At 42.8% G+C, this 20,045-nt stretch overlaps 1 protein-coding gene across 6 annotated transcripts in view; it reads left to right on the forward strand.

Moving 5' to 3' along the window:
- Window positions 1-13,902: 13,902 nt before the first annotated feature.
- The window catches only part of BCL2 (BCL2 apoptosis regulator), a gene marked incomplete at its 3' end in the record, with an annotated part of 185,493 nt that continues 179,350 nt past the window's right edge, over window positions 13,903-20,045 (forward strand). Inside the window, exons 1-3 of one of the 6 annotated variants that reach the window (XM_081873084.1) lie at window positions 13,903-13,958; window positions 14,630-14,945; window positions 15,267-16,162. In XM_081873084.1, the coding sequence (XP_081729210.1) occupies window positions 15,602-16,162 (561 nt within the window). In that variant the 5' untranslated portion in view covers window positions 13,903-13,958; window positions 14,630-14,945; window positions 15,267-15,601. Of the gene's footprint in view, window positions 13,959-14,247; window positions 14,266-14,291; window positions 14,946-15,266; window positions 16,163-17,111; window positions 17,194-20,045 lie in introns of those variants that run through there. The other 5 variants (XM_081873085.1, XM_081873087.1, XM_081873088.1 and 2 more) reach the window with 5 other exon arrangements.

The following is a 20,045-nucleotide window of genomic DNA, read 5'->3' on the forward strand; positions in this document are numbered from 1 at the left end:
ATTATGCCCTTGGTTTCTTCAGTGTCTTGAACTAAAACAAAAAATTCTAATGTTATGGAGCATTATCACTCATTTGACTCAAATACATATAATAGTATGCTAAAGAACAAATGGAAGTGGGTAACTAGCTTACAAATGTATACTGTGAAAAACTTTAGGCACTTTTAAATGTTAATACTGAATGAAGCTAAAACTCATAGCTCATTTATGCTTGCTGTTTCATGAAGTGTTGTGCCAGAATACTAAATTTTAATATTTTGTATTCACCAAATAAATGAAAATTGCATTTAACTTTTGTCTGTATATCTCTTCAGAATGACTGTGTTCCTGGTCTTGCTGAGTAAATTTATTTCTGCTAATTTTTGTCACAGTACTAAGGATTTATAAAATATTTGTAAAATAGCTTGTACAAATTAGAAGCCTGTGAAGCTTCAAGGTGTGAGGGTGGAGGATAGAGGGTTCCTGACTTCCAATAAATGATGTTAACTCTTTGATCATTTTCCCGCTGAAAACTGCCTGACCTGAAGTTGCCTGCAAGTTATCAGAGAGGCCCACAGAATACCAGGGGACCCCACTGAGGGCACCCTTCTTGGGCCCCCCAAAGTCCATACCTCCATTAAGGGATTCATCTGAACCTTTCAAATAAAGCCACGTTAAACTTCATGGCCACTAAGACCGAATATAGCCACTGTTTGTAGGTACTTTTTAAGCATTTGGGGAAAAAGACAACATAGCTTAACAAAGATAAGCAATCCCTATCTTTGTAATAGGCTTCAATTTTAAAAAGGCAATTTAATAAGTGAAAACAAAACATAAGAGGTAGAAGAAGCAAAATCATATTGGGAAAGATGTGAGTAAATGGAGTAGTTTTCAGTTGCTTCTTGATGGTAACAAAGAGAGGGAAATGTATGGTTAAAATCTTGGCCTAAGATTGTAGTTGGTGAGTGAAGAGGGCAAGGAAGAAGAAGGTAGGAAGGGGTAAATCAATGAAGATACTTGTTATAAATTTATTTTCAACTTATGGAACCACAGAAGCAAGTAAACAATAACAAAAATTCAATAATATACTGAAGGCAGTGTATAGAAAGCCTAAATATTTTAAATAATAACGCCCAAATTAAAACAACCGTATTTCTTTAGATAGAGCAGGGAGAAAGACCTGTTAATATGAAACTAAGCTATAGGAAATAACCCCCCCTCACACTGAGTAGAAATGATTGGGGGTTTTCTGTCCTTTAGAGTTGTGTGTTATATATTATGCAATAATTTGTAATGCACAGTTATTGACTTACACTTGTGTTCATGAAAGGGTTCGCCTGAGCTCAGGTTGCAAATAGGTATGGCTTAGGAGGCTCTCAGTTGCCTCTGCTCCCCGCTTAAGTCTTTTTTGTGCTTCAATAAGCCATGTGTCCATGGTTGTTTACACATGAACTGAATCTCTAACAGAAGATTTTCAAGGCTGCATCTTTCCTAATCCAAAAATAGCATGATCCTTTTTATAAGTAAACCAAGTACTTTGCTTTTTAAGTAGTTTGGAACCTTTTTCATCTTTATTTTACTGCCAACGGATAGAGAGCTGTTTGCTGTAACTTCTGGAAACTGAGTAAAATATTCACCTATTTGTAAAGTTGTGTCTGTGATTTATTCTAGCCTACGTATTTTTGTGGAGATTCCCCCCCCCCCAGATGAGGGCAGATGTAAATCTAATCAAGTTTCAGTGTTCTTGGAGCAATCACTATTGTGCTAACTCTGCTATCAGAGATTAAGAATGTTTCCCAAACCTCTCTCCAACAAAAAGTACATTCCATAAGAATACCATAAGAATATAGACAGATTTTTTTTAAAAAACCAATTTCCACTGTTGTACTAGAGATCTTGGCAATTGCTAGCATCTATGTTAAAAGTTCCTTTCAGTGAAATGTCTTCATAGTATCTGTTCACATATTTAGTAGGGATAATTGGAGAGAATATGTGTTAATAATCTGTGATATTGGCTGACAAATTTCATTCCAGAATAATAATAATAATAAACCCCTGGCCATTTCCAGCGCAGATTGGAACTGTTTGGTGATGTGTTGGAAGTAATATGAGGAAGTAACAAAGATACTAAAAGATTCAACTGGATCAGAATATAAAATGCGAGAGAAAACAAGTGGTATCCTGTGAATCCTATGTAACCAAAGCAAAATGTTCTGGCCCCAACAAAAATGGTTTTGAGTTGTAATATGATCTACATTTAAATATTTATTAAACAATTTACTGCATTTTAAAAAAGAATCTCAAAATGGTTTTAACAAAAAAATAAACAGAAGCTTATAATGTCGTCGTCCCCCCCTTTTTGCACTGTATAAAATAAGTAAAATAGATGGTCCCCCCGCCCCAGTAGCATAATTGAGCTGTTGTTTTTTAAACCATTATATGAACTGCCCAGGAAGTTTTGTTTTTTTAAATGAAGCATGGTAGTTACAGATACAGTCGTACCTTGGATCCTGAACACCTTGGTACTCTGACGTTTTAGCTCCCAAACACCGCAAACCCGGAAGTGAGTAGTTCCGGTTTGCAAACGTTCTTCGGAACCTGAACGTCCAACGGAGCTTCTGCAGTTTCTGGTTGGCTGCAGGAGCTTCCTGCAGCCAATCAGAAGCAACACTTTGGTTTCCAAACGTTTTGGAAGTTGAACAGACTTCCGGCACAGATTCCATTTGACTTCCAAGGTACGGCTGTATTTTAAGTAAGTATTTGGCTGTAATGCTATATCTGAATCAGAATTCACATGGCAAACAAAGAATAATGAATGGATTATATCTGCTTCCACAAATTTTGTAGCAGAAGAGAAAGATAGATGATTCAAAATGTTAATGTATATGCACATTCCACAGAGAATTAAGAAGAATTTAAGATCCATTCCAAGCACCCAGGGCTTTCAATTCATGGGGCCGGATTTGTTAATCCTTCCCAGAAATTGCAAGCAATGCACGCCGTTTGCAAACCTCCTTCTTGCTTCACAGGAACTGCCCAGGCGATTAATCTCATAAGCTATCACATTGCCACTCCCTTGTATTAACAGTAATAAAATTATTCCAGTTGTGCAGTACCCATAGTTTTCTGTAAAGAAGACTTGCCATTCTAGCACAGAGAACCCAATTGTATTCCGAGTATGTACAATTCTATTGTGATACATTGTTTTACTTCCTCTTCTTTTTTCTTAAGTATCGCCTGTTGGTATGTGTCTGTTTCTACACTCCAGGCAACCTCCACTGTTTACAACAAAAAAAATGTTCCTCTTTGGACAAGATGCTTGAGAGTGCTGGTGATCCAGCTACAGGAGTGCATGGAGGGAGTGGATATCTAGACTAGGGGTGGCCAACATGGTGCCCTCCAGGTGTTTTGAACTTCGCTCATGAGCTCCAGTCAACTTGGCCAGGGATGATGGAAGTCACAACACCTGAAAGGCAGCACATTGATGTCTCACTGTGCTAGATCAGTTTTGGTCTTGCTTAAGGTCTGAACACAGCACTAAAACTGCTGTGATCACCCTGGCTGATGATCTTTATTGCAGGAGTGTAGCCTTGTCTTTATTGCAGGAGTGTAGCCACCTCTCAGTGGCTTTTGATACAATTGAATGGGTTCAGAGGTTGGGAATTGAGGGAACTGTGCTGTTAAGGCCACTTTTGAAAAGTTGCAATATCGCATGGTACCTTGAGAGTTAACCTGTGGGGTTCCTCACGTGTTGCTCTTGTTTGCTATGCTCTTTAAAATATGTGTGAAGCTTTTGGCAAATATCAGGGGATTTGGAGTGAGGTGTCAAGCTCTCCCTCCATCTTAACCAGATGAGGTAGTTCAGGTGCTTCACTGTTGCCTGGAAGAGGTAATGAGCTGGATGCGAAGCAACTGAAACTGAATTGAGACAAGATGTAGACACTGTGTTAGAGGTCCTTGTGTCTGGGAAGTAAAGGCAGCTTGTGCTGGATAAGATTGCACTGCCCTGTAAGGGCAAGGTTTACCTAGTTGCATGTTATTCCTTAGTCCATCTATTTCTCTTGAGTCCCTGTGTGTCTGTTTCCAACTTTGGCTGCTTCACCAGCTGCTACTGTTCCTGGACAGGAATATCTTGGCTACAATGTTCCACAGTTTGGTAACTTCCAGATTGGACAATGTGTTCTACGTGCAGCTGCTCTTGGAGATGGTTCAGAAGCTGCAACAAGCGCAGAACATCTACACTCTCCTAAATTGCAGAGAGTCACTCTCAGGCAGTGTAAACAATACTCAGCTAAACAGAATGGTGATCTGAAATGGCTTCGGCCCAGCATACCGGAAGGAGCGTTCCCACCCCCATCATTCTGCCCGGATGCTGAGGTCCAGCGCCGAGGGCCTTCTGGCGGTTCCCTCATTGCGAGAAGCAAAGCTACAGGGAACCAGGCAGAGGGCCTTCTCTGTAGTGGCGCCTGCCCTGTGGAATGCCCTCCCATCAGATGTCAAAGTGATAAACAACTACCCTACATTCAGAAGACATCTTAAGGCAGCCCTGTTCAGGGAAGTTTTTAATGTGTGACATTTTAGTGTATTTTTGGTCTCTGTGGAAGCCGCCCAGAGTGGCTGGGGAAACCCAGCCAGATGGGCGGGGTACAAATAAATTATTATTATTATTATTATTATTATTATTATTATTATTATTATTATTATTTTGTAAGGCAACTGCTTGAGTTCATAAATAGCAGTGTCATACCTGAAGCAGAACATTACGTGGGAGAAGAGCTGGAAGGAAACTGGAAGCATGGGCAAATCAGGTAATGCGACTGCCTCGTTTGTTGACATAAAAACAGATTTCCACTTAACACGAGTAGGAGGACAAATCCCTGAAATAATACAAGAATACACTGTTTCAGTCAGCACGTGGAATGTCTGGGTGATGTCCAGGGGTGCTGACTATTTGTCACTTAGCACAACGAAGTCTTTAAGTGACTTGCAACTGATTAAGAGCCCGCCCCCAAAGCACAGCATGTAATCAAAACAATATGTTACACTCAAACCATTTCAATAACTCATAAAGAACGCTGTGAAAAAGAACACGAACTTTAGCAGCAAGAGCATTTCTAACAAGTACGCCATCAGCCAACTTATATGTTGGGAGAAAGTGCCTGGAAGAAAGGTTTTAACTTAGCACTGAAACAGTGTTAATGATTGTGCCAAGCAGAGCTGAGAACATTCCACAGGTGGGGAGATGCAACCCAAAATATGCTTTCCTTTGTGCTCCAAATCTCCCTCAGGGCATCCAGAGAAAGTGCTCTTGCAACAGCAGTTCTTTCCCTTGCATGCTCCCAAAATCGGGGACCGGGTGGGGCAGGAAGGGAGAAGCGCCTTACCACAGCACTTAAGAAATCACCACCTGCCTTCTAGAAGCTGTTTGAAGTGTTAGATGTACAGAAACCAATTTCAGATTCTGCCACTCATTTAATTGATAATAAATTCTAGGCTTAAGCTATCTTTGGTTTGAGCAAAAGCATTTACAAATTAGTTCACACACCAAAAATAATGGGAAATTATAAATTTAAAGCACCTGACTAATGGGTCTTTCTTTCTCTCCTGGCTGGGAAAGGGCTTGCCAATTGGAAGGTTGGCAGTTCAAATCTGCACGGCGGGGTGAGCTCCTGTTGCTCTGTCCCAGCTCCTGTCAACCTAGCAGTTCGAAAGCATGCCAGCGCAAGTAGATAAAAAGTTTACCGCTGCGGTGGGGAAGGTAAACGGCATTTCCATGCACTCTGGCACTCGTCACAGTCCTCTGTGAGCCAGTAGCGGTTTAGTCATGTTGGCCACATGACCTGGAAAACTGCAGACAAACACCAGCTCCCTTGGCCTGAAAAGCAAGATGAGTGCTGCACCCCATAGTCACCTTTGACTGGACTTAACCGTCCAGGGGTCCCTTTACTTGCCTGGGAAAGCACTACATCTCAGGTCAGCAGGAGGCTAATCGTTAATAAAATACATGGGACAGGATCCAGCTAAACCGTTATGCTAGTGCATGGGTAGGCAAACTAAGGTCCAGGGGCCGGATCTGGACCTTCTAAATCCAGCCCGCAGATGGTCCGGGAATCAGCGTGTTTTTACATGAGTAGAATGTGTGTTTTTATTTAAAATGCATCTCTGGGTTATTTGTGGGGCATAGAAATGTGTTCATATTTCCTCCCAAAAATATAGTCCAGCCCCCCACAGGGTCTGAGGGACAGTGGACCGGCCCCCTGCTGAAAAAATTTGCTGACCCCTGTGCTAGTGCAAGGACTTTTAGCTGTGCACTGGAATCTCCCCACCTTCTCCTCTGGCAACCCTTTAAAATTCACTCCGGATTCCCATTTCTTGCTTGTCCCATGTAAGGGCTTGAATTTGCTAGCCGACCTAACCGGAAGAGTCCGCGACCAGAAGGAGGAGGAGTATCAGGAAGAGTGGAATAAATTTAATGATTATCTAGTTAAATTTGTTAAGTTAAATTAACTGAAAATAGCTTGCAGATACTTAATTGGCTTAGGATTTTATTTATGTTAAGTGATGAATTAATATGTTTAATTCCATAAGGTGAAGATTTAAGGATGTTAATGTTTAAGTTAAATTTCATAAGAATTGGGATTTGGAAAACCGTTAAAAGGACATGCAATGAAATTCAACCAAGGGGAAGCGGGGAAGTCACTTAACAAAGTTAGTAATTGTAATTTTCAATAAGGCTATGATTTATGTTTGTTTGTCTTGTGTGTTTGTTTGTTTGTTTATAATATTGTGAAAACTAACTAAAAAAATTGGGGGGGGGGAGAGAATTTGCAGCTGAGCTGAAGTAGTACTTCTTAATAAAGGGTGATTACTCAGAAAATGTGTTTCGTTGGCACGTAACTGATGAGTAGTAGGGGGGAAATATTTAAAGGATAGGGTTTTTAAAAAAGTAAGCTATATCCCCTACCCCAAAAAAGACTTAATGTCCTATATATAGCAATGTGAAAAGACAGGAGGAGAGTGGTTTCTTCATTCCTTCCCCACCCACCCATGGGGGCCATGACCAGGGCTTCTGGGCTCTGGTCTTTCCACTTGGGGGCTAAGGGTGCACTTTGCGGGGTGAGTCCTTGCTTATGAGTAGAAAATCCAAATCCTTGCAAACTGCAAAATTAGGAAGTGCCACTAGGTGGTAACATGTAGCAAGAGAAGGGTTTTGTAGCAATCTTAATAGGTGTGTGGGGGGGGGGGGATGCACAGCTTCAGATTTAATAAGAAAATTGCCACCATCCCTTTCTGCTTAGTAAATTTCTACAGTGAAGCACTAATAGTGGCTCAATTAGCCTAATTCAATGACACAATATCTGCTTCATTCAAATATTTCTGAGGAGGGGAGGAGGCAAGATGATCGCACTTTCTTTTAAGTCTCACCCCCCCACACACACACTTAATTTTAATACTGTTTTTAGAGGACTATCCTGTACCCAGTTGCTTGCAATTAAGCTGCACTGGGATGCAGGTGGCGCTGTGGGTTAAACCACAGAGCCTAGGACTTGCCGATCAGAAGGTCGGCAGTTCGAATCTTTGTGACGGGGTGAGCTCCCGTTGCTCGGTCCCAGCTCCTGCCAACCTAGCACCTGTTTTAAGCAGCATTGTAAAAGTAAAGGGAGTTGCACCAAACCATAAGGAAAACACACATCCTTATTAGTGCAATTCCATTATTAGTCCTATCTACTGCAAAATAGGAATGTGGGTGGCGCTGTGGGTTGAACCAGAGCCTAGGACTTGCCGATCAGAAGGTCGGCGGTTCAAATCCCCACGACAGGGTGAGCTCCCGTTGCTCAGTCCCTGCTTCTGCCAACCTAGCAGTTCCAAAGCACCTCAAAGTGCAAGTAGATAAATAGGTACCACTCCGGCAGGAAGGTAAACGGCGTTTCCGTGCGCTGCTCTGGTTTGCCAGAAGCGGCTTCGTCATGCTGGCCACATGACCCAGAAGCTGTATGCCGGCTCCCTCAGCCAATAAAGCGAGATGAGCACCGCAACCCCAGAGTTGGTCACGACTGGACCTAATGGTCAGGGGTCCCTTTACTTTTACCTAAGCTGCACTGAACTCAGTGGGACATACTGCTGAATGGGAATGCATAGGATTGCATTGTTAATTGCCTATTCACCTTATCTCTCTCTTTCTCTCTTACTTACACACACACACACACACACACACACACACACCTGTAGAATTAAAACATGTCACACTGCCCACACCCAGCTTTATGAAGCATATTTCTAACTTATTGGAACACACTTCTAAAAATGGTTTGGAGATTGCATAGATTATCAATGAATTCCTTAAATCTTAAAAACAGTTTGGCAATGAATCTTCGTCCTGATTCTAATTTCAGTGTCTGGTCAGGGCTCTGGAAAATGAGGGACAATTTCTGCTTTAATAAATTTCCCAATAGTGATGTATGGAAGTGGGAGCTGGATCATAAATAAGGCTGATCGCCAAAGAATTGATGCTTTTGAATTATGGTGCTGGGGGAGATTCTTGAGAGTCCCATGGACTGCAAGAAGATCAAACCTATCCATTCTGAAGGAAATCAGCCCTGAGTGCTCATTGGAAGGACAGATCCTGAAGCTGAGGCTCCAATACTTTGGCCACCTCATGAGAAGAGAAGACTCCATGGGAATGACCCTGATGTTGGGAAAGATGGAGGGCACAAGGAGAAGGGGACGACAGAGGATGAGATGGTTGGATACTGTTCTTGAAGCTACCAGCATGAGTTTGACCAAACTGCGAGAGGCAGTGGAAGACAGGAGTGCCTGGCGTGCTCTGGTCCATGGGGTCACGAAGAGTCGGACACAACTAAACAACAACAACAATTGGTCTGGCAGTTGTATCTTTCTTCAACACTGGTGATATGGCAGCTTTCTCTACTGAGGCTGGAGGCAAGCTGGCTAACTTAAGGGTGTGGGGGTCAGGTAGATGGCTTGGCTGTAGAATGGGTTAAAAATCTGATACAGTTTGCATTTACAGTTCCTCCAACCTAATTCATACTTTTCAGAATGGTAAATGAATCAAAATGTAACCAGCCTTTGGAATTTGCACTTTCAAATTTTGCAGTGCACTTCACCAGTCAAGTAATGTGTACCAAAAATTGCATATAGAAAGGTAACGTGCATGTAAGAATGCACATAGGTGAAAACATATTATATGTAGAGATAATTGCTTTGTAAAAATGTGAATATTAGGCAAATGTGCATGCAAACACATGTATATTAGGATAAATTTGCTGGTGAATTTTCATTAGGACTTGAACAGAATTGCAACTGATGGGCAAATGGAGAAGTGAACTTAATATCGAAGAAAAAAGAGAAACTGACATTGACAGATTTGCCCATACTTATTTGGCCCCCACAACTTTGAACGTTTAGCATTCCCTGCCCCATTGCATTAACCTCATTGATGAGAGCACCATAAACAGATAAGTGCAGAAATGGAAATGACTGGCAGATTTCCTCCCTCGGTTTTGTAGGGGTTTCATATTACTTTTTCCGGCATAGTGATCAGCATGTTAATTGGTCACTAGCAAGTTAAAAACTGTGAGAATGGCCACTCAATTTAATTTATTTCAGCTTCCTGACCAACACTGAAATGAACCCTGTCTAGAATCATCAAAAAATCATAGTTTAAATCAGCCAAGATGCATAAATTCATATGAATGTTTTCAGATGCAAACGTGTCATAGTAGGCAACCTCTTAGAAATCTATATTTTTTATTCTCTGTGAGAAAAAAGAGGGAAAATACATTAAGAAGGTTCTACCAATTGTAGTTTTATAAGTGTATGTCTGTTGCTACCCAGTTCATTGGGTGAAAGATTCTTTCCTTGCAGGGAGTTGGACTAGATGATTATCGTGGCCCCTTCCAATTCTACAATTCTATGATTCTAAGTTCCCAACTCTGATACAGCCCCAATACACCATTACAAGTTGCTCAGCCTAGTGCAGCTGGCTGGGCTGAATCTGGTTGCCCTAAGGATGGTTTTAGCCCCCAAAAGGGGCATTCTGGGTGTGGTGTGACCAGACGGAGCCTTAGGCTGAATCCTAAACCCATTCAGCTCTGTTATATGTCCCAACACAGAACAGCATTTTAAAGGCTTGTTTTCTGCGATCCAGGCTTTGGAAGAGTAGCAGTAGCCCCTTCGGATCTGGTGTAACTTTACAACAGCTTAGCTTACACTGGCTTGCTTTATGTCTGCTTATTCTTGTGCTTGATATTGCTCCTTTAATATTTGCACTACTGGAAAAACTGATTTGAAGACAAGTTTCTGAATAAAGTATCTACATACTCTTTCTGGATGCAAGTATTATTCCTGTTGCTCCCTTCTCCATCCTAGCTTTTGCCTTGATCAACATATTTTTATACTATATTTTTTATACTATCCCTGCCCATTTATTTGTTATCGTGTTGTGTCTTTTAACATGTAAGCCTGAGGGGTAAAACTTCTGATCTTTGTAAGCTACCTTGGGAACATTTGTTTTAGAGTAGGTAGATATAATGCACTGATATTCATGGGTACAAGCTATCTCATGTTCCAACAGTGCTTTGGAATCCAATCTTATTCTTTTTTTTATTCTTTTTTTTTTACAAAATCTTTCAATGTCATCTCTCTAGGATAACTGTATTAATGACAGGGATTTTGGTATGCCCTCTTTCTGGCAGTTCTTGAATGAATTGATTTTAACAATTCTGTCAGACAAGGTGAGTTACTTTCCCAGTGCTTCTAAGCCTATTACTGGAACAAAACTCCAACATTTGATTACAAATGGCTCAAAAGTTTGCTTAATGCAGCAAGCTTTTGATATTAGATTCACAACATACATTTAAAGCACACACATTTAAAACACATGACTTCCCTTAAAGAGTCATGAGAACTGCAGCTCCCCCCGCCGAGTTATGATTCCCTGCATCCTTAACAAAGCTGCATATTTTATTTCACTCATATCTTATTTTTATTAGACTCATACCTACCAGTAAAAGCAAACTTTTGAATTACACGAAACCTCATAATAGGCAAAAAATAAAAATATTTTTGAGTTTTGTGTAATAGAGAAACTAGAATTTACCATATGCTGTTTCAAGATAAGGCATTCTATTTGTTCGGTTACCAGCAGCATTATTTTAATTTAATTTATTACCTGCCCCTCAGCCTAAGGTCACAAGGCAGGTTACAGCTATTTAAAAGCTTATAATGAAAAAAATGCAATCACAGAAATATTACCTTTTAAAAATAAACATTGGAAGTGCAGGAAAACAAAGGTCAAAATCTGTTGACCCTGTACAGATGCTTGTCAAGTTCTACAAACATTAGGAATTTTGTTTTATTTTTTCAAAATGAAAGTTTGGAATCAGGATTACGGTTCATGTAGGGTGAAGTTACATGCCAGGTAGGGGGCAGCTCCACAGTTCACACAGGAACAGCCCCATGCCCCTACCATCCTCCATACTTATTTCACCCTTCATCAACCTGGTGCCCACCGGATACAGCTAGACTACAGCTGTGCTGCCTTGGGCTGATGGGAATTTGGAGTCCAGCAATATCTGGAGAGCACCAGCTTGGAGATAGCTGCCTTATTGCTTAGCTTGGGGCTTATTGTAAGGTCTTTCAGCTTGCCTTCTAGGTCAAAAGCCCTCAAAAAGGCAACTTCCACAGAACATAAATGATGCTTCTATCAAAAACAGAGCAAGACAAATGAGGCATCCTGCAGCAGAATAGAAAAGAGGCATTGGGGAGCCAGCAATATGTAATGGCGGTAAAGTCCTCAGACCCTCCAAGTGTCCCTATTTTCCAGGGACAGTCCTGGATTTACAGAAGCTCGTCCCTGTTTCTGATTTGATCCCGGAATGTCTCGCTTTCCCTTAGGGTGTTCCTATTTTCATCAAAGGTTTGTTGGAGGTTATGGTAGGATGTCCCTATTTTAAAGTAAATGATTTTGATTAAAGATTTCCACGAATTACAAAAGAACGTGCAATGTCTCTCTTTGTTGTTCAGATTATAAAGTCTTTTGGTTACGTTCAATGTAAGACAATATGGTATCCAGAGATGTTTTAGGCCGGGTATGGAGTTATGCAACCCCAGACCAGTCTGAAGGCAGCCCTGTATAGGGAAGTTTTTAAATGTTTAATTATGTTTTTATATATGTTGGAAGCTGTCCAGAGTGACTGGGGCAACCCAGTCAGATGGAAAACAACAACAACAACATAGGTGCTTTTTCTGTGGGGAAATAGGGGAACTCACCATGAAATTTGTTTTATTTCTTGTGAGCCCAGCTGCACTGCTGCATATAACCTCCACCCCCAAGCAGTGGCTAAATGTAAAATGTGATTAGTAAACTCAAGCAGACAATGATCTGGATTAGAAATGGCCACAACTTTATTGATTAAAGATAGAGGTGGATTTCTGGCTCAGAAATCTGTTCCAGACCCACCAGAAAATAATAATAATTATTTAGTTTTAACGTTCCTACTCAAAAAAACTAATAATAATAATAATAATAATAATAAAAGAAGAAGAAGAATACGGTGTCCCTATTTTCATTGGAGAAATGTTGGAGGGTGTTAAGTCCTGAGAACTGAGGAGTTTTGAGAACGGGCGTTTTGCATGTTGTAAAAAATATATATATATAATGAATGCATGATGCGCACAGACCAGGCAAAAAAGAAGCCAAAATAAACTCTTAAAAGGCAGAAAGCGGGTAAAGGAGGCCACACAGCCGACTCTCAACCTGCCCCTGACGCCGCCTGAGGAAGGGGACGGGACTTCTGAGCCGCTTCCCTTCCCTTCCCTTCCCCAGCGCGCCAAAAGCCCTCGAGTGGCGCCTTCGAGAGAAGGCGGGAATAAATCATCGTCAGGATGCCGAGCGCGGAAATTGCTCCACAAGCTCGCGTGGAGCCGCCCAAGTTGCAAGTCGGGGGTGGGGTGGGGGGATATCGATGGGAGTTTGCCGCCAGAAGTGTAAGCCCCCCCCCCTTTTCTTTTTCATTTTAAATACCCACACGCGCCACGACTTCTAAGCCTCCCTCAGACACGCTCTCAGACGCATCACCCGGGCAAGGAATGGCCTGGTGGCCCCTTCAGTTTTGACCTCCTAAGAGGAAAATTTTTATTATTATTATTATTATTTTAAAAAACCCCAGTTCTCAATTCTACAGGGGGGGGGGGGCGGGAGAGGCTCTTGGCGGGAAACAGGCTAAAACCCCCGGGCAAGTTGCCTGCTCGCCCCGCGTGGCATGAGACCTTGCAGGATGAAACTGTAGGTGACGCGGTTGCTTTTAAAACCGGCCCTGCTTCTGCCTCGAAGCATTTTCCCGGGCCGTGGGTGGACTGAAAAAACCGTCCCTCTTTTTTTATGCACAAATTCCCCTAAACCAAGGCAGAAGGGAGAAATCCAGTTTCGCGTCCTTCCCTCCCCCCCCCCAAAAAAAAGAATAAGGGGAAGAAAAGGGTACGCCATCCTGTTTCCCTTCTGCCCGCGGTTTTCACACCGCTCAATTTTATATTCTTATTTTTGTTCCGTTCCACCTCATGCATGGGCACTCTGTGTAGCCTCAGTTTCCCCATCTGTAAACGAGTTTTATTGCAAGGCGCTCCCCCCCCCCCCGTTCAGTAGGGGGAAAAAGTGCTTAGAAGCCCCTTTTCTCTCACAAAATGGCTCTTAACGGCGCCTTAAGAGCACGGGACGAGCCGCTGAATAACCTGAAATTTAAAAAGAAGCCCATGAAAACAAAAGAAGGAAAATGAATGGCGGGGAAGGAGGAAAGAAAGGAAAACCTCCAGAGAGTGCGCGCGGGGAAAAAGCAGCTTTGCCGCCTTTTCCCTCACCGTGGACCACCCACCCTCAGACCCCCCCCCCCGAAATTGCGGGTGCAAAAGCAAGACGCAAGTCGGAGGAGGCGAGCGAGTGCAAACACAAGGAGAACAAATGGGTTGGTTTGTTTCTTCTCTCTCTCTCTCTCTCTCTCTCTCTTCCCCCCCTTTTCTTGAATGAACGGCGAGGTGGGGCCAGAGGGAAGCCGCCCCATTTGCTGAGCCCCGGAGCGTGAGAGCGGCTCGCCTCGACTCTCCGCCCCCTTGGGCTTCTGCATCGAGGGCGCTTCCCCTGCCCCCGGGACCTCCCCAACAGCCGCCGGAGCGCCGAGCCGAACGCAGCTCAGCCAGCGCATCCAATCTGCAGCCCGGGCTGGAGAAGGAGGAGGCGCCTCGTGACTGGGAAGCATTGCGCGGCAGCCTGGGGTAGCAAGGGCGGTGGGGGGTGGGGTGGGGGGGGTGGCGGCCAGGACCAATTAATACCTCTGAGACACGCCCCTTTGCCTCCTGGGATCTCTTCCTCCTCTCCCTATATATTACACACGCGCGCGCAACACAAAAAAACCTGTGCTGTTTTTTTTAATGGTGGGGGGTACTGTATTTTCCTCTCCCCATCCGGAGTTTAGCAGTAGAAAAAGGTGGTTCATTCCAGATTTGCGCGCGCGCGCGTGTGTGGCATCTAAGTGGAGGGAGATCCGCGTCTGAATGAAACATTTTTTAAAATTATTTTTTAAAGAAATCTAAACAGCAGGGATTTAAACATGAGGTTTTTTTTAATGATGCTTTTCAGAAATTTCCTCGTTTTCGTCCTTGGGCTTTTCCTGAAGTTCAGCGGCAGGGATTGCTGAGACTTGGGGCATAGCTTTGGAAATGTCATTCAAACGGGAGCCTTGTGAGGCTTTCTGGAAATCATAGCAACTCAACGGTATCTGAAGATATTCCACACTCTTCCCTTATTCTTTTTCTCCCCCCCCACCCCACTTTTTTGGGGGGGAATCATCAAAGAAACTACTGCATTTCATTTTTGTAGAGGACCTGCGACTGTTTGGATTTATTTATTTATTTTCCCTGCAAGGAAACTTGACAGAAAAGTAGATTTATTTCAAGTAAGTGCTTTTTTGTTTGTTTTTTCCCCACAGGCAATTTGCTTTGGGTAACTTTATTTCATTTCATGGTGGTGGTGGTTGGTTCCCTTTAAGCACTGGTTGAGGGTCTTTAGTTGAATGTGCTTTGCATGAATTTGCATTAGAGGTTGCTCTGCTTTAGTAAATCACATATTGGATGTCAGGAGGGGTTTTTTTTTTTTGTTTGGAATGTGTGCCCAGCAGTCTCCTTCATTCATGTCCTAGTCTATAGCAGCATGTAGGAGGGGTGTATGTGTGGAAATGCACCTGACTTTGAATAAGCATCTGATTTTCTTATTTCAGATGCATTTCAACACAGAGGACGGAACGCCTCTGCAAATACGCTTCATAATAAATATTACATGTGGAATACAGTACTGGCTGCATTTTAAATCCGGTTTCCACCGTGCATCGCAAACTGAGGAGGGAAACACTGGGAAGGCGGAAATACCTTTGAGACCCTGAGGACTGCCCCATACCTCAACCAATGGAACTGCATAGAATAAAACAACTGGATTATATATAAACACTGGCACTTACTATTACTGGCTGCTTTATTTTGGGGGGGGCGGGAGGGGGGACACTCCATCCGCTTCTGCATATATTTTTCCCCTCCTTTCCCCTACTCCTTGCTATAAATGATGGCTCAGACTGGGATAAGAGGTTACGACACAAGAGAGATAGTGCAGACGTACATCCATTACAAGCTGTCGCAGAAAGGATATGACTGGGTTGCCAGTGAAGACAGAGAAGACCTTCCTTCTCCTCCTCCTCCAGATCCTGCTGCTGCAGAGACCTTCCCTAACCTTGCTAGGCTGGCATCTCATCCTTCCGAGCTGCCTGTAAGTAACGTCGCCCCGGCTGGCGGACCGCATCCTGCGCCACAGGTTGTCCACGCGACTTTACGTCAAGCTGGGGATGAGTTTTCGCGGCGTTACAGGAGGGATTTTGCTCAGATGTCTGGACAGCTGCACTTGACCCCGGTCACTGCCAGAGCTCGCTTTGCGGCAGTTGTCGAAGAGCTCTTCCGAGACGGGGTGAACTGGGGGAGGATTGTGGCGTTCTTTGAGTTTGGTGGCATGATGTGCGTGGAGAGCGTCAGCCGGGAGATGTCGCCCCTTGTGGACAATATCACAGTGTGGATGACTGACTACCTGAACAGGCACCTGGACAACTGGATCCAAGACAATGGAGGCTGGGTATGTTTCTCTCTGTGTTTCCATTATCAAATGCGTTCGTTTCCACTATTTCAATATTACAATGTACCCTTACCTATTACACCAGCTGCACTGGCTCCCGGTGGAGTACAGGATCAGGTTTAAGGTGCTGGTTTTAACCTTCAAAGCCCTATACAGCCTAGGGCCCTCGTACCTACGGGACCGCCTCTCCTGGTATGCCCCACAGAGGAACTTACGGTCTTCAAATAAAAACAACTTGAAGGTCCCAGGCCACAGAGAGGTTAGGCTGGCCTCAACTAGAGCCAGGGCTTTTTCGGCTGCGGCTCCAACCTGGTGGAACGCTCTGTCACAAGAGACAAGGGCCCTGCAGGACTTTACATCTTTCCGCAGGGCCTGCAAGACATAGCTGTTCCACCTGGCCTTTGGTCAGGGCGCAGCCTGACTCCCTCCTTTGGCAATCTTTACAAAACTTTAGTTTATGGTTGCCATCAATTTTGATTTTAATTAATTTTTATAATGTTTTTATAATGTTGTACTGTTTTAGTGTTGTTAGCCGCCCTGAGCCCGGCTTCGGCTGGGGAGGGCGGGATACAAATAAAATTAATTATTAATTATTATTATTATTATTATTATTATTATTATTATTATGTGCTTGCAATGGGGGTCAAAGCTAGCTTGCCTGGCTAGCTGTTTTCCAAGCGCCAGTAGAATTCACGGACTCCAGTACTTAATTGTTTCTGGCAATTTGCTCGTCCTGCTCCAAAATGTGATAACCGCTTACCATAGACCTGCCAGGTGTTCGATGGAAGAGGACCTACACTGTATCATTCCTATCTCCAGTGCGCCAGACTTTAAAAGTTAGTTGCCGTGTTGAAAGTAGATGTTTAAAAACTGAGGTGTTTCAGCAGTGATAAAGTTCCCATAAATCTCTCTAGCCTGTCAATGACCGTGTTGCACTTTTCTCTCTCAGGTTACAGTGAGAACTCCCCATCTTGTTTCAATCAAGGTTTAATCGCTGATGTCATTCATAGGTTGTGTGAAATTTGCTGGTAAAATGAGGTCACAGTTTAAGCATGGGAGAGGAAAACTAATGATGAGGGGGAAGCTAATTCACGTCATGTGTGGCCTATTTCTTGGTTGTGCTTGAAGAGGAAAAATGCTACTGAAACTGTATTATGACTACATAGCACAGTGGAACCCTCATTATCTGCACCTTGTTTATTTTAGACCATAGTTTGCACAAGTGTGTGTGTGTGTGTGTGTGTGTGTGTGTGTGTGTGTTTGCATGCGCGCCACAACCCTTGCAGGAACCCCTCACAACACTTCCATTGTTTCTGTTTATCTTTCTATTTGGGAGAAAAATGAAATTCTACATGGATGTCTTTGCATATGGTGCACAATCAGATTAATCAGGTGACACTTGTATTGATGGGTAAAGTTTTTACAAGAAGGAAAGCAGATATATTTACATATATATTTATAGCATCTGACATAACGAAATAAGTTTTTTGTTTATTTTCTTCTAAAAAACTTCTCTAGAGTTCTTTGAAGGGGAAAGAAGAAATGAATACCTTTTAGTAAATCTGCAAATAGGTTTTCTTTCGCGACCAGTTCTTGGAAAGTGTAGGACTTTTGTTGTGATTGAGTGTGGTTCTTAAAGAAATTGAAATCTGCGTATAGAAATTAGTGATGGCAGAGAAAGTGGAAGTGTTCTGGAACGGTGAACTCTGCCATATGAAGATCATATGCTGTCTTTTCACCTGTCTTTAACAATGTACCCTAATCCTTTTCCGTCTTGAATAAGCGTCTCTTTGCACATAATTGTTTTATGAATCAGTTAACCAGTATGTCTCATCTTTTTGCATCATTAGATTAAACCAGTGATTCTCAACTGGTGGGTTGGGCTACAGACACTAGTGAGGTGTCCTCAAGGTAGAAACAATGGAGTTGTAGACAAAGTAAAACTAGAAACACAGAGGTAAAGGAAGGGTAACGTTTGTGTATGAGACTGAGACCAAAGGGTGGGCTTACTTTGTTTATGAACTTGCGCTTCATAAAAAGTCAAGCCATGTTAATAGTATATACCCCCATTTTCTGTTGTTGAGATATATGCTCTGCAAATGTCTCCTATTATTATAAAAAAAGAAATATAAATCATTTTAAAACAGAGTAGAACCTAACATTGACCTATTTTATTCATCCAACTGTGTAGAGAGTAGTAAGCTTCCATATTACTCACAAGGCTGCCTTCACACCAAAGTATTTGGAAAGGAAGGAAAATCCATTTTTTAATCTCTGCTGTTTTTTCTTGTGGATCTGCACAACATCTTCTCTCCACCTCTTGTTGCTAATGGATGCGCCACCTTAGTTTTTACCTCAATAGATTGTTTCAGTGCCAGCAACCTAATACCATATTTTGTACCTCTTAGCAGAACTTAGGGCAAACAGATGGACATTGCCTTCAGTGCAACTTCACAGCTCTTAATGGGATGCACATTCTTTAGAGATGTTCCATGTATTTGCAGGAAGACAAGCTGGTGCACATATTTAGGCTCAGGATACATGTATGTGCTCTGCCACATCAAGCGGTGACTCTTATGTGTGAAGAGGCCACCACAGAGGAAACTTCCCTGTCTCCTCACATCACCTCAAACACAATTCTCTCTGGTTCGCACATTTAGCTGCCAGCCATCAGATGCACAGTAATCAAGTGATACACATATATGCATGTTGGACTGTGCCCTAGTTTTGAAATACGGTAAATGCCTTTTTTCAAAATAAACTCCCTTTATTCAAGGAAGCTCGATGTATTCTGGAACAAAGAACATCCTTTAAATTAAACATATCCAGAACTGCTATACTTAGTATGCCTCCACTCTATATTTTGGAAGTGTTTTTCTCCTAGAGAGCAGTTCTTCTTTTTATTCTTCCTTCCACCCCAAACTGGTTATTATTCACCAGAGGAAAGAGAAACATGTGACTCACTTTCTGGGTGGCACATGAGAACACAAATGATTTGCATGCCAGTTATAATACCGCAGTATTGCTCTTGCAAACAAGACATAAATCACAGTAGAAACTTAATATGGACTGCAAGGCACTAATATGTAGCTTTCCCTGTATTCAGTAAATGTATGTTTCCCAACCGGACAGTTTCATTTTAATTTCCAGTGTCTACCACCTCCCCCTACCCCCAAATATGCTTAGAATAAAGAATGACTTTCTTTTGAAGTGATGAAAGCAGACAAGCTGTTCATGAATTAGGAATCTGACTTGATCTGAAAGGTGATTACCTTTGGGCAAACTTGTATTTTTCTTGGAAGGCACTTTCCTCTGCAACTGAAGTGTGGAGATCCTTGAGTATACTGCATGTCGGCAGCTCTCAGAGTGCTGCTCTTCAGAGCCCAGCATGCGGCTCTTCTTAAGGGTTTGAGGTGTTCCAAAGGGGTGGGGGTGGGGAAGTAACCTTAAAACCAACAGAGAAATACATTTAAGCATATTTATGCAGTTAAGTGACAAGTCTACGTTTGTATTAGTAGCCTGTTACATGGGGGCGGGGGACTCCCTTGTTTTTGCCTGCATGCATGGCATAGTCTTTGGAACATTTCTTAGCTGGAAGATATTAGCTAGAAGATACCTGCATGCTCAGTACCTAATACTTTACTTAGGTTTCAGTGTGGGTTAAACCACAGAGCCTAGGACTTGCCAATCAGAAGGTCGGCGGTTCGAATCCCCGCAGCGGGGTGAGCTCCCATTGTTCGGTCCCAGCTCCTGCCAACCTAGCAGTTCGAAAGCACGTCAAAGTGCAAGTAGATAAATAGGTACCGCTCTGGCGGGAAGGTAAACGGCGTTTCCGTGCGCTGCTCTGGTTCGCCAGAAGCGGCTTCGTCATGCTGGCCACATG

The sequence above is a fragment of the Podarcis erhardii genome, assembly GCF_964252035.2.
Source record: "Podarcis erhardii genome assembly, chromosome: 8".
In the NCBI taxonomy this organism is placed as follows: domain Eukaryota; kingdom Metazoa; phylum Chordata; class Lepidosauria; order Squamata; family Lacertidae; genus Podarcis; species Podarcis erhardii.